At 35.5% G+C, this 15,004-nt stretch overlaps 2 protein-coding genes across 3 annotated transcripts in view; one reads left to right on the top strand and one right to left on the bottom strand.

The window, feature by feature from the left end:
* The window catches only part of slc43a3a (solute carrier family 43 member 3a), an 11,843-nt gene extending 8,323 nt beyond the window's left edge, over positions 1 to 3,520 (top strand). Inside the window, exons 10-13 of the mRNA XM_073842031.1 lie at positions 356 to 463; positions 555 to 741; positions 830 to 950; positions 3,142 to 3,520. Coding sequence (XP_073698132.1) covers positions 356 to 463; positions 555 to 741; positions 830 to 950; positions 3,142 to 3,285 — 560 coding nt within the window. The 3' untranslated portion in view covers positions 3,286 to 3,520. The remainder of the gene's footprint in view (positions 1 to 355; positions 464 to 554; positions 742 to 829; positions 951 to 3,141) is intronic.
* Positions 3,434 to 15,004, bottom strand: part of cabp2a (calcium binding protein 2a) — a 29,468-nt gene continuing 17,897 nt past the window's right edge. The window contains exons 1-7 of one of the 2 annotated variants that reach the window (XM_073842032.1): positions 12,878 to 12,943; positions 10,425 to 10,637; positions 7,031 to 7,061; positions 6,495 to 6,629; positions 6,247 to 6,356; positions 6,013 to 6,160; positions 3,434 to 4,207 (exon numbers count right to left, since the gene is read on the bottom strand). In XM_073842032.1, the coding sequence (XP_073698133.1) occupies positions 4,182 to 4,207; positions 6,013 to 6,160; positions 6,247 to 6,356; positions 6,495 to 6,629; positions 7,031 to 7,061; positions 10,425 to 10,637; positions 12,878 to 12,919 (705 nt within the window). In that variant the 5' untranslated portion in view covers positions 12,920 to 12,943 and the 3' untranslated portion in view covers positions 3,434 to 4,181. Of the gene's footprint in view, positions 4,208 to 6,012; positions 6,161 to 6,246; positions 6,357 to 6,494; positions 6,630 to 7,030; positions 7,062 to 10,424; positions 10,638 to 12,877; positions 12,944 to 15,004 lie in introns of those variants that run through there. The other variant, XM_073842033.1, reaches the window with a different exon arrangement.

The following is a 15,004-nucleotide window of genomic DNA, read 5'->3' as shown; positions in this document are numbered from 1 at the left end:
ATTTAGAAGTTGTGATATTTTTTCAGAATTCTTTGATGAATAAAAAGCTCAAAAGAACTTTATTCCAAATATAAATATTTTCTAACAATGTAAGTATTTGCTATCACTTTTTAGCAATTTAACACACCCTTGGTGAATAAAAGTATTAATTTCTTTCAAAAAAAAAAGAAGAAGAAGAAAAATTTACTGACCCCAAACTTTTGACCGGTAGTGTACATGAACATGAATTTATTCTATTTTAATTATCAGGAATGGAATTGGATTTTCAGTTGTGAATGCAATTCTGATTAGCAACATCCCTGGTAGGATCATTTACTGTGATAGTACAAGATTTTCATCTTTTTTTTATTCTCAGTGAGTCAGTACACCAATGCATTTGCTTTCACCCAGTTCTGTGGAGTTCTCTGTGCTCCCTGGAATGGACTGCTAATGGACAGACACAAAGGAAAACCCCTAGATCCAGGTCAGTTGACAGGGAAATATGAAGATCTGACTTCTAATAACACTTGTTTACCTTTTTTCTTTTACATTGAAACCCTTACATATTTTTGTAGGTGTGTCAGAATGGGAAGCAGACCTGCGCTCGTCCATTCTGTCTCTCCTGCTCACCTCTCTGCAGTGCCTGTTGTTCTCCATCTGTGCAAGCATTCCGTTCCTCCCTCTCCAGTACGTCACATTCATCCTTCAGGTCCTTAACCGCTCCTTTCTATATGGAGGGAATGCTGCATTCATCAGCATAGTGTAAGTAAAATGACTGATATAAGCATCTTGATCAATGCTAAACTGGAATCTATACTAAAGTGAGTGCAATGAATCTGAATTCCTACAGGTTTCCTGCCCGTCATTTTGGAAAGCTGTATGGTCTAGTGATGTCCCTGTCAGCTGTGTTGTCATTGTTGCAGTATCCCTGCTTCGCCCTCAACAAAGTTCTTGGAGGAGACCCCTTCTATGTAAATTTACGATTTCCAAAGCACTGTTTAAACCACAAAGAGCTCATATACATACAGTGGCCCCAAAAGTATGTGTATACTTATAAATGAGTTAATGTCATTGAATTATATAACCAAAAAAATCAAGTGGCATTTACTTTAAATTAGTGGTGGGCCGTTATCGGCGTTAACGTGCTGCGTTAACGTGAGACTCTTATCGGGCGATAAAAAAAATATCGCCGTTAATGTATTCTCAAAGTTGGGTTGGGAGCTGGGTCTAAACTACGTAAGCTATGATGACTTTCACCTTGATATTTTAGCGCGGATGACGTATACCTAGTCGAATTGCACTGTAGGGGGCGAGAACGAGTCTTCAACTTCTGTGAAATTACCACATCAAATGAGACGTGCAAACATGGATGCAGTTATGAAGCCGCTTCAGGGCAGGTGCGTGCGTTGCTAGACCCGTTTTAATGGGGCACGTGCCCCAGTAAAATCTCAAGTTTGAGTTATAATTTACTTTGATAATCCCGAAATAAAGACATTAAATTATATGCAACAACTGAATTGACGCTTCTAAAAGCAACGCAGTTTAATGGAAGACTATGCACGCAGAAATCCATGCCCGTGTGCGTCTGTGTATTTAACGGCAACGCGCACGTCGTGCAGCCTTTTGCGCAGAAGTACTTGGTTACACAAGTTTGTATAGGTAATTATGTTGTAAATGCAATTGTCAAGCAGTTTGTGATGCATTTTGGAAACAGGAGATGAGCGCCTGGTCTAATGCGCCACCTGGCCCGTTCTCGAAGACTTACTTTTAGTCATTATTTGGGTAGCACACATATTCTGAAAATGCCTTCAGCAGAATTCAAATTAGCCATTTTAATCTAGATTAATCTAGATTAAAAAAATTAATCTATAGCCACCCCTACTTTAAATACAGTAAGTTATGGGGCCACTAGATGTTGATTTCTACCAAAAAAAATAGTGATTTACCTAATCAAATTTATAATATTAAAAGGCAAAATGATATAAAGTTATAATTACAAGATAAAAAGTTGAAACTGACATAAACTTTTACATGATAAGAAAGTCCTAATTGTGACAAAATTATTGTTGGAGTTCCGTTGGAATTGTGACTTTTTAATCACAGTTTTGACTTTCTATGCTATGTTGACTTTTATTTAACCGTTCTCTCTGGTCCTTGAATCTGATTGGCAGAAAGGAGTGCAATATTCTAGTGATAACAGAACTTAAACTGTTTCACCATTTGTAACACATATTTCTCACAGCAAGTGTCATGACGGATACAGTTTCATGTCACAAAATGTCGTTTTAAGAGTTTTTAGGTTAGAATCTACTTGTTTAGACTTTAAATATGTGGTTTGTTAAGAAAGATAACTTTTATTTGAAAATTAGCTACAATGTTTTCAGAAATGTGCTCTCCAAAATCACACGGAAACCACTCTTAACAGATGAAAGGATAGTACGACAAAGATATCGCTTTCCTTAGCGGACATTCAAACTAATGTTTTATTGTGAATATGAGATTGAGCTGAAGAATAAATGCTGTATCAGATTCAGGTAATCACACTCAGTCAGTCTCTTATAATACTCTACACAATACAGAGAGCTTTTAATACAATAAGCTTTCAATAAAGCAACTCATTACTAGTTCTAAAGTGATGTTTTCGAATTTCGGTCAACTTTTTAAAACTTAGATTTGACTCCATGGTGGAAGGAAGTAATTTGCACAAAAGAGGGTTTTTAAAGACACTCTGTTGTTGTTTCTTATGTATTTACAAACTTGTGCCGTTGAACTGTTATATAAACGCAATATCACATGTGAGATACGTGACGATATACAGGCATATTGCAATTTGTCTCTTATATTATAATTATGACTCTGCATCTTATCATTTTAATTAATTATGGTATAATTATGACTTTTTTATGTCCAAAGCATGTTTTTGTTATTAAGTAATAGTTCTAGTCATAAATTATTAGATATGTGGAAATGTTCTTCATTATAATACCGGCAACAAGATTATATAGTTAAATACTCACATACTAATAAGCCTATAAAAAAAGTAAGTTCTTCACATCCAAGATGAAATCCATACAAAAGATCTCCATAACAAATTCAAACAGCATTTGTTTAAATATTAAAATTCTTAAGTGTAAATTTTACTGTATTTCTGTGTTTCTGTAGGTGAACATCATCTTGACTGTCCTGACTCTGCTGGCCTTCATTCATCCTGTCTATGTGTTTCTTCACTGCAGAGAGCTGGCAAAACAGCGAGAGAATTCACAGACTATTTTAGAAGCCTCGATGCAGGAAACATCAATGTATTAATTTAAATCACCTCATATATAGACATACTTGATTTTTCACATGATTATGCAAATCTATCTAGGCCTTAGCTTTTGTAACCAAAGGGAAATCTTTTTACCGCCATTGTATTTTAGAGATTGAAACGAAAATAAGAGTTAACACTCAGCAGTTTAAATGAATTCCATTTAATTTAATTAGTTATTGAATATTTACAATCTTTGTATAGAAGTAACAATAAAAATATTTACGTTTTTTTTATATAATTCACAGTTGTTGACAAGAACAGATATTAAGATATAAACATTTGTTTAAACATAATGATTAAGAAGCAAGGGGAGATCACATGGATGTCAGAAACATCTTTACAAGGGATCTCCAGACTCTTCCGGAGTTGTATGATATCCAGTTTTGCATGTTAATATCATGTTCCCACAGGGAAAGTATTAACAGTCCTAAAAGCATCATACAGGAACTCTAACCTTTTAAAACACACATAATACTGATTTATATCTGCCACTGCATTGTCAGTCCACAATGGCAATTTTCAGTAGTTAATAATTAATGTCCATTCATGGGTTTATAGCACGCTTTATAAATAATGCGTGCTACAGCTATGTACTAATGTACCCTTATAATTCTGAACACATGTGGAAACATGAAGAAATTCCTTAATTAACTCCTTAATTAACACCTTTTAAATTTCAGACCAAAATGTTGAAATAAATGCTAGATATAATATAACACACTTTTTCTCTGTCATAAAACAAGCATGTGAAATAAATGTCCCTGTATGAAGAAACACTATGGTGTAAATAATTATATAAGGTAGTTAATTAAAGAAGACGCACAGTATTTTACCCTTTACATTAGGAGTTGGCAAACTGATTGTTCTCTCCCTTTTTCACGAGTCCTCTAAGTTAGCGAGACATCATTCGGACAAACTCTGTGGAGTGTAAAGTGAAAAATAGATTAGTTATAGACAAACTATAAGTTGAAATATCAAAGTACTTCACATTTGCAAAAGTATATTATAGTACACAACTCAACCAGTGTGCACTGTGTGTTTGGTACATATTGCGATCTTTCTTCCAATCTACTATTGTCCAATATTGGTAAGCCCATGCAAAGTGCAGCCTCAGTTTTCTGTTCTTAGCTGACAGGAGTGGCACACAGTGTGGTCATTTGTTGCTGTAGCCAAGGTTCAACGTGCTGTGCATTCAGAGTTGCTATTCTGAATACCTAAGTGGCAGTAAGTGGTTATTTGAATTGCTGTTGCTTTTCTATCAGCTTGAACCAGTCTGGCCATTCTCCTCTGACCTCTGGCAACAATATGTCATTTTTGCCCACAGAACTGCTACTCACTGGATGTTTTCTCTATTTTAGATCATTCTTTGTAACTCTAGAGATGGTTGTGCATGTAAATCCCAGTAGATCAGCAGTTTCTGAAATACTCAGACCAGCCCGTCTGGCACCAACAACCATGCCACATTCAAAGCCTCTTTAATCATCTTTCTCCCATTCTGATGCTTGGTTTGACCTTTTAGCAAATTGTCTTATGTCTACAGTTGAAGTCAAAAGTTTACAGAATCTGAAAACATGTTAATTATTTTACCAAAATAAGAGGGATCATACAAAATGCATGTTATTTTTTATTTAGTACTGACCTGAATAAGATATTTCACATAAAATATGTTTACATAATCCACAAGAGTATATAAAAATTACACCACATACACTTGATTCTTAATACTGTTTTGTTACCTGAATGATCCACATTTTTTTTTTGTTTAGTGATAGTTGTTCATGAGGTCCCACAAATTCTTTGTTTTTTCAGCCTTTTTGTGTATTTGAACCCTTTCCAACAATGACTGTATGATTTTGAGATCCATCTTTTCACACTGAGGACAACTAAGGGACTCATATGCAGCTATTAAAGAAGGTTCAAACACTAACTTATGCTCCAGAAGTAAAACTGATGCATTAAGAGCCAGGGGTGAAACTTTTGAACAGATTGAAGTTGTGTATATTTTTCCTTTTATTTGCCTAAATAGCGTTTTGTTTTTTTTGTTTTTTTTTTGTTTTTTTTTATTACTGCCCTTCAAAGGCTACAGAAAATACTTGTTTCCCAAAAGGCAAAATAATTAAAATTAACCCTGAAGTTTTCACCCCCTGGCTCTTAATGCATCGTTTTTACCTCTGGAGCATCAGTGAGTGTTTGAACCTTCTGTAATAGTTGCATATAAGTCTCTCAGTTGTCCTCAGTGTGAAAAGATGGATCTCAAAATCATACAGTCATTGTTGGAAAGGGTCCAAATACACAAAAATGCTGAAAAACCAAAGAATTTGTGGGACCTGAATTCAACTATTATTTTCTCTTGTGGACTATATGTAAATGCCTTTTATGTGAAATTATTATAAAGGTCAGAACTAAATAAAAAATAACATGCATTTTGTATTATCCCTCTTATTTTGGTAAAATAATTACCATTTTGCAGATTCTGCAAGGTGCATGTAAACTTTTGACTTTTGAGACGTCAGTACATATTTGTTGACAAAATGGCAAATTCGGCTTTTGATTGGTCAGATTGCATGTCAATCAAATTCCATGCTAAGGGTCAATTGGCTAATTAGAGATTTGGGTTAACAAGCAGTTGAACAGGCATGCCCAATAAATTGGTCATGAGTGTATATAATGCACATGCAAGGAAAAAAAATTAAGAACCCATAGAGAACAATTATAATTCTTACCTTCAAAGTCAACCTCCCCGTCTCCATTGAGGTCAACATCCCTGAGGATCTCATCAATCTCTCTGTGGTTGAGCTGCTCTCCCATTAGCTTCTTCATGGCTTCCCTCAGTTCAGCCAGACTGATCTGACCATCACCATCAGAGTCAAACTGAGATGAAAAAGATCAATTAAAAGGTTAACTTACCCAAAAATGAATCATGTGACTTCAGAAAACAGTAGACATAGAACACCAACCTCTCTGAAAGCATCTCTCAGCTCTTTCACTCCAATCATGTCTGCTGTCTCAGCCAGCATCTTTGGGCCCATTAGATCTACAAAGTCCTCGAAATCCACTCTACCACCACCTAATGAACAAACATACAAATGTAGTAAGTATAACAAATACACACCAAATGAGTAGTTCAGATATTATTTATGCACTGAGTCTGTTCTTAAATAAAACGATAATGACGTATAATGATAACGACAAGGTTGCCACTCACAGATCTGCTGACTTAGTTCAATTAGCTCCATTTCTGTGGGCATGTAGCCCATCGTCCTCATGCACTCGCCCAGATCCTTACAGGTAATAAATCCATCTTTGTCTTTGTCAAACTCTCTGAAGGCTTCTTTCAACTCTGCAGACAAAGAAAAAATGAGAGAGAGAGCATCTTCCTCAGTTTGTTGACATTAATGTGTAATCTGTCTGTCCAGTAAGAGGATTCTGGAGGATAAAAGTACGGTGATCACTCATATCATTTGTTGAAGCAATAGTTCATCCAAAACTACTCACACTTTTGCAATTGCAAAGCAGTAGCCAATGTTTTCCATTATTGTCATTACTTGGTTAAATTATTCCACTAAATGTGTGTTATCAAGGGATTTAGAGGAGACTGAAGGTAGATACATATAAATTGAGAGAGGTAATGGCAGAAATCCATGTTGATGGAGGTAGAGAAGTCAAGCAGGGAAGGAATCATATTATTTTGGATATTTATAATGATATAATGCATATCAGGGATGTTGGATATCTCTGTACCTTCAATTTCCTCTGGCCGTAGATCTCTGTCCTGTAGTGAGTACAGATTTCAAAAAGACATACAGAGACAGACTGTTAGGACACACACATAGATACGTAAACAGACACATACATATAAAACATGTAAAAACATGCAGAATAATTAAAATAAATAATATAATTTTAACAAAATATAAATAATACTAATATGAATTTAAAAAAGGGGCAACCATCTGCACACCGCTGCATGAACACGCGGGTGGATGAATGAAACACACGAGGCTCTGATTACTGGCCAGCACAAGTAAAAACAAAAGGAGTGCCTGCAAATAAAACGTGCTTTTGTACACACAGTGTTAATGTATGTATCTTCTCCTTTCCAGAGAAAGATCTGATACAGAATGATCATACTTGGTACCAGTGCACATGCCATAGGCAAAAAAGTCCACAAATTGTTTTTATAAATTTCATTTTGGGGTTTACCACTGTTTCATCTACATCACATACTGTACATGCTACTCGCTTGCTACACAGTCCATGCTAATATTAGAAAAGTACTTCACTCAAAAATGAAAATGTGCTAAAATCGTACTTACATCCAGGCCATCTGAGATGTAGATGAGTTTGTTTCTCCATCTGAAGTGATTTGGAGAAATTTAGCTTTACAGCACTTGCTCACCAATGGATCATGTGCAGTGAATGGGTGCCGTCATGCAGTGAATGGGTGCCGTCAGAATTAGAGTCCAAACAGCTAATAAAAACATCACAATAATCCACAAGTAATCCACACGACCCCAGTCTATCAATTATGTCTTGTAAAAAGCTGGGTGTTTGTATATAAAAAAAATTATTATTACAATGTTTTTGACTTTAAACGTTTGCTTCTGGCTAAAATATGAGTCCATAAGGTCCATAATATTGCTTTCTTCAAGAAAATGTCTTGTAGGTGAGAAATATGCACAGATTAAACAAACACCCAGCTTTTCACTTCACCCGACGTTAACCGACTGATGGAGCCATGTGGATTGATTGTGGATTATTGTGATGTTTTTATCAGCTGCTAAGTCTCTTATTCTGACGGCACCCATTCACTGCACATGATCCACTGTTGAGATTGTGATGTAATGCTGAATTTCTCCAAATCTGTTCCAATGAAGAAACAAACTCATCTACATCTTGGATGGCTTGAGGATGAGTACATATTCAGCGAATTTAAATTTTTTGGGTGAACAATTCCTTTCATGAAATTAGAATGTAATTATGGATTTCATAGATGTAATATTTTCCTTACAATAATAAAGTTGATTTTGTGCAGATTTTGTAATCACTAGGGATGTAGTGATTTACTCAACTCACAATGCGATACATTTATACCAATTTCACGATACAATTTTCTCACAATTATTTTTTAAATGATATTTATAACAAATTGATGCAACATGAGCAGTTTTTAATCTAAAATCGAAATTCCAAGCAAAAACAGAGTGGTCTGACTTTAGATTTGTGAAACGACTACAAATCTGCACAAACAGACAGGCTGAATGAAAACGCAGATTCACTCTCTGGCAGCCGGTGGCGCTTATGGAACAGCGGCAATATAGTGTTTTCTTGGTTATCAATGTAAACAAAGCAGCACTGCTTATCCACCTTTTTCTTCAACGCAGAAGTAAGCCTACGGGTGAGACTTCTGGTTTATTATCCGCTATAGGGAAAGAACGTGAAGAATAACCACGTACAGTAAATAGGAAAACTGTTTGCACTACAAAGCAGTGTGCTCATAATTAAGATAATACATTAAAATAACATGGTAGGATATACCAATTAGCTGGCCATGGATGAGACCGGAAGCCAGACCCATAAAGTTTACAAATGGCCGTGCCATACGGGAAGAAAAAGGTGGATAAACCTTAATATACTATACAGTGGCAAGGTAAAAAGAAAATAGCATCTAAACTTTTCTGAAGACAGTCAATTCCCCTCAGAGATTCATTATTTGAATCGATTTTCAACCGGCTTGTGGTGCATCGTTACATCCCTACTAATCGCCCTCTCATAATATCGAGGACCTGAACCAAAATCGACTGAGAAGCACAGTGTTATGATATTATGGATTATATTATAAGTTATCTAGGGATAGAAAAGCACACACATGGGATTGTGTGTCGTCAGATATTCATGTTCGCGGAAATGGAGAAACTCAGTCATTAAAACATTATCATCCTAACTCCAAATAAAACAGAACAAGCACAGCAATGAAATCCCAGTTGAATCAACATTTATACATTACATAAGTAAGATAATAACAAATGGTAGAGTGATTTAGATTTTGGTCTGATTGACTGAGCTTGCGTTTTGGCAGTAGCCAGCCAGAACATATTCACACAGCTGGGGAGTATTTAGGCTGATTACTACCATGAATTGGCAAGCATGATGCAAGCACCAGTAGGATAAGGTCACTATGGTGAACAGATTACAAGACTCCAGGTTGCCAGGCAACAAATGGAGTTGAATGGAGTTCACATGTAATTTTTTATGAACGTCAGGTATGTACTTACAATATATAGGCTTTACATAGACCCTAGAGCCTCAATAAGTGCTGCACAACTAAGCAGATAACACTATACGGGAAAGAAGTCGTTAGCTAAACAAATACATGTCTGCAGCTGCAGAGTTTCTATCCACACAAAAAGGATTCTGGGATTATCAGACAGATGTAGACATTGATATAAAACATTAAGCCACTATAAAACTACACAGTACACTTTTTTTCTCTTTACGTCCACATCCACCAGATTAACATATGGATCTGATTGTACTGCCAACATCTAAGTTTCCCCCTTTTTTGGAAAAACTTTTGCATTTTGTCCTGTAAAGACAAAAGGTTTTTACCAAGATTAAAGAACATTATACTAATGGATACATATACATCATAGTCTGTATGCTGTATGCAGAAGGATATTACACTGTCTCAGTCCCATCTATCAATACTGTAGGCTAGAGTATATAAATTACAATTTTAAAAACTAGTCATTTATTCATTCACCCTAAACCACTTCACTATTACATAATATCATATCATACGCCAATCTGGTGCACAATTGATAGTAATTAGGTTGTAGAAAGGCATTCATGTTAGGTATTTGAGCGAATGCACATCTATTATGGACACTTTAATATGAAGAGTTAAGCATCCTTACAAATCTGCATGAAGGACTTGGCATTGACTCACAATGGAATGGGAGATAATGGGACAATATGAAAGTAATGGGGGCTCAAGGAGGTTAATAGGATTTGACTGAAGATGAATAAGATAGAAAATGATCTGATTCCCTGATGGAAATTCTGACACACTGAAGTTCTGTGTCCACACCATGCTTTGTTTAAAAAAGGTGCGATTGTAAGTGCGTGTACATACGAGTTGAGCCTGAGCGAAGCTTTGTCGGAGAAAGATGCAGGCTGGGCCCACGATGTTGTGTAGCATGGTACAGTTCTGAACCAGAGCACATATCGGCTCCTCAAAAGGCTGCCCCAACTCTTCGTCATCCTCATCCTCAGCCGTCGCATCACCGCTGCCTCCTAACATGGCGGATGCCAACGGGAGTCCACTGCTTTCCAGGGGTGGGACCCCCTTTGCAAGGAACCATTTCATTATGCACCAAACAAAATCACAGCCTGACAAGATCTTTCTGAAATTATCTGTCAAGAAATCACTCTCTCGATGTCTGTTTAAAAAAAATCCTAGGAAACTAATCATTTCTTACAATTTGTTTTGTGTGTTTTTTTTCATAAAAGGAGACATTTAGCAGAATATTTGATCTTGATAAAAGTGGATAGGGACCAAAGACTGACAAGACAAAAAGCACTACAAAAGCATCAGAAAAGTGCACTATATTTCAAGTCTTCTGAAGACATACGATTGCTTTGTGTGAGGTAAAGACTGAATTTATGTTGTGATTACTGGAAATCTTAAAGTCTGTGTAAAACTATAATAAATATGTGTTCTGAGTTTGTCACACCACAAAAAATGTGTTATAGAGTGTTTACATGACACGCCATCAATCGGCCATATTGGCGGCACTGAATGTAAACAATGCCACTGAACATATTTTGCAGATTATTGCTGCTGGAAATGGTCAGTTATTATTATGTTTTGGGCTGTACTAATCGGTTGGACCAGATAAAACATGTGGAGTACTTCACACTGCCAAAAGTGATAACAAATCAAGGAAAACAGTGCAAAAAACTGTCTGAGGAACAAAAGGCGTTTGTGGTTGGCTAAACTTAACCAGGATTTCCAGGGCTATAATTTTGACAACATTCATGTTTGTTCTTATTTTTGGTCAGGTAGGTGGAATATTAGGCTAATATCTTAATTAGTACTGCTTGTACAAATATCTTTACCCCCTATTAATTTTAGTTTGTCAAAATATTGCACCCTTTCCTGTTTTATAAGTCCTTCAATATATGATTTAGCAGCGTCCACATTTTTTTCTGTGGTTTTGACAGCATAAATTAGCAGAACAACGTATTCAGTAGTACATTACCTGTGCAATTCATGCTGTTGTTTACATTCAAGTACCACTAGTATAGCCACGCATCAGGGTAACTGACCAAATCATGACTTAAGTGTAAACCCTCTATTTAACACAGAGCCAAATTTGAATAATAAAAAAATGGCAAGTAAATAAAATAAGATATCACACTACACACCATGTCCTCACGCAGTGAAAAATACATTGCAGGGCAAAGAGGAAACTGACAACACGCCAACAAGAGACAAGACAGAGCAGCTTACTTCTAGTATAAAACAAGGACTTAGCTTTAAATTTTTTCATTTTTTTAAGAAATTTAAATCACGGAAAGACTTAAATATGTACAATTTTTCAAGTTTATGTCCACGGAGGTTAATCTACTCTCCTGTTTGATTTGTTTGTCGGACAAAATAGGAGATTCGGCATTATGATTGGTCAGATCACCTGTCAATCAAGCAGTTTGCAAAGGGCCTTTACACAGGCTTCAAAAATCCTGCTCAAAAGCCATGGTCACCATTCACTTTTATTGTAATAAAGCAGCTTGGACATTCTGCAATAAATATCATGTTTAGTCATGTTTGAAATAACATGAATTTTAAGATATTTGTAATTTCTCTTTATATATAGTACTGTTCAAAGGTTTAGGGTCAGTAAGGGTAATTGATAAATACATTTTTTAAGTAATTAATAATTTTCTTCAGCAAGGATGCATTAAATTGACCAAAAAGTACAAAATGTTTATAAAAAATATATGTACATGTATATTGTACCTATATGTAGCTATATTTCAAATAAATGCTGTTCTTTTAAACTTATAAAGAATCCTAAAAAAGTTTCCAAGTTCACACAAAAACTGTTTATATCATACAAAATTCATCATATTAAAATGATTTCTTAAGAATCATGTGACACTGAAGACTGGAGTAATGACTGGTCAAAAGTTAGCTTTAGCATTACATGAAATGAAAATGTATTTAAAATAAGCCAAAGTAAAACACAGATATTTTAAGTTTTTCTTTTTTACTGTATTATTGATCAAATAAATGCAGTCCTCATGAGCATAAGTGACTTCTTTTTAAAAAAAGTAAATAACTAATATTACCAACCCCAAACTTCTGAAATGTGGTGAAATGTTCCTTTAAGTATGTACATTGCAAATATTGCAATTTAATTCACATACTTTATTTCAAAAGCCTAACTTATCGCACCATAATACTGTCTGCCAAAGGCCAAGTAAGTATGAATAGTTTCAAGTAATTTTTCTAAATCAGTTTTACTAATCTACAATTTATAATATTAGTCTTTTAAAAAACGAATTGAAAAACATATATCTTACCTTCTTCATACTGCTTCTTTTAGATGGCTTCGCTCCCATCATTTGTATTTCTCTAATTCTCACTGCTCCAACTCTTTCTTGTTATCTCTGTCCCTCCCTCTGTCCCGCCCCCTCCCTCTTTATCACTCACTCTTGGTTCCTGTCCTCAGATTATTACATAAACTTCGCAACACACGATCCCTGTCGTCAGAAAATCCCAAGAGGGGGTGGAGTTGCTTAAACAACAGGTGATGGGTAGTGATGCTAATACCACTAAAAACACTCACAGCATGTTTTGGGCACAATGAGACCTATTCCTTCAACCAGAAAAGGTATTTCCAAGGTTTTCTAAGCACTCTAATCCTCTTGGACCTTGCATCTGTTGTCAGTTTTTTCTCTCTCTGCATGTTTTTTTCTTCCCCTTCTTTCTTTCTCTGTTATTTCACATCCTCATGTTGCCTTAATCGCACTTGTTCTACTGCAAGTGACTGGCACGGTACAAAATAGGACAGGATGAAGGGATGAGGACAGAAATGGGAGAGATGAGAGAGATAGAGCAAAGGGGTGGGAAAGGTCTTCATAATCCGCAACATTCCAGATTACATGGTGAGTGCAACACAGCTGGCAGTGCTGATAAGGGAATGTAGGATTGTAGAAAGATTGTAGAAATCAGGTAGGCAGCCATCAGATGGTTTTTAGATGGGTGATGAGCTGCAGTGTCAGGGGTCAAAGGTCAAAAGGGTCAGCAGAGAGGATAGATGGATCAGTAGATGAAGCCAAATCAGTACTTATTATACATGTCAGTGTGAAAAACAGGAAAATAGTGAGGATATAATCATGTTCCATGAAACACGTAAAGATCATGTTCCATGAAGATATTTTGTGCATTTCATACCATAAATATATCAAAACTTAATTTTTAATTAGTAATATGCACTTCTAAAAACTTCATTTGGACAACTTTAAGGCCGATTTTGTCTATATTTAGATTTTTTGCCACCTTTAGATTCCAGATTTTCAAATTCTGCCATACATCAATGAAAAGCTTATTTATTCAGCTTTCATATGATGTATTTCAAAAAATGTCCCTTATGACTGGTTTTGTGGTCCAGGGTCACATATGTACTATATTACTACATGATCTATTTTTGATCCATTTTCCTGACGGTGAAATACTGTCTAAACAAACTAAACAAACTAATATCAACATGGTTGTTTATTTAGCTATAATCTACTTATAACCCACCAAATATGATATTCTGGGCAAAGATCTAATTCTTGGTATTAAAGGGGGAAAAAACATCTTATGAACAAGTCTTATGATTACAGTTTTTTACAGACGCTAGGACACATTTCTCAATACTTATAGGTCACTTTTGCAAAACTCTTGACACAGTGTGCACAACAGAAGTCTATGTGGGCTAAACTGAGGATCAATTATCATTGTTTTGGCACAAAATGCATTCAATAACTACATCTCTCAAATTTCATGCATTATTTTCTCACTCAGACACAACAGCTGCCAAAAATCTGTGTACGTACAGGACATTTTGCACGTGCTTACATACTGTTTTCAAAACATTTAAACTTATGTTCAAAACAATAACATAATGCAAAACTGAATAAGACAGCAAAATTCAACAGCAATATTTTATTGAAACATATTTCAAATCTAAAAATGCGAGTAGATTAGCATTACTATTGTATCTGTATCAGTGGATGGTGTGTATACAAATTCTTGTATTTTGGAATTACTTAGTGCAAAAAAATAAAAATAAATAAATGACATAAAATATTGACGAATTCTGCATCATGTCTGATTCATTCCAGTAACATATATTGCAGTTATAAACAATATATATTGCAATTATAAACAGAGATGTGTCCTTGTTTTACACAAGAAAACACTGTGTAATGCTACTTGTTGTTAGTGTTTTTTAGCTCATTGTTTTGTGGGTGACAAAGTGTGTTTGTCGGCTGTCAACCTTTGCTAGTGTTCTGGAAGGATGAGTTTATTTGAGACCTGAATAAAGTGGTAGTTGTGGTGCATTTTGAATGTGAAATGAACTGCTTTGCCAAGCTGAAAGTCGGTTAGGAGAACTGTGTGAAGAGTTTTGCAAAAGTGACCTAAGTATTGAGAAATGTGTC

This window comes from Garra rufa, chromosome 6, assembly GCF_049309525.1.
Source record: "Garra rufa chromosome 6, GarRuf1.0, whole genome shotgun sequence".
In the NCBI taxonomy this organism is placed as follows: Eukaryota; Metazoa; Chordata; class Actinopteri; order Cypriniformes; family Cyprinidae; genus Garra; species Garra rufa.
Note: the sequence above shows the minus strand (reverse complement) of the source record. Positions and strands in the feature narration are given on the sequence as shown.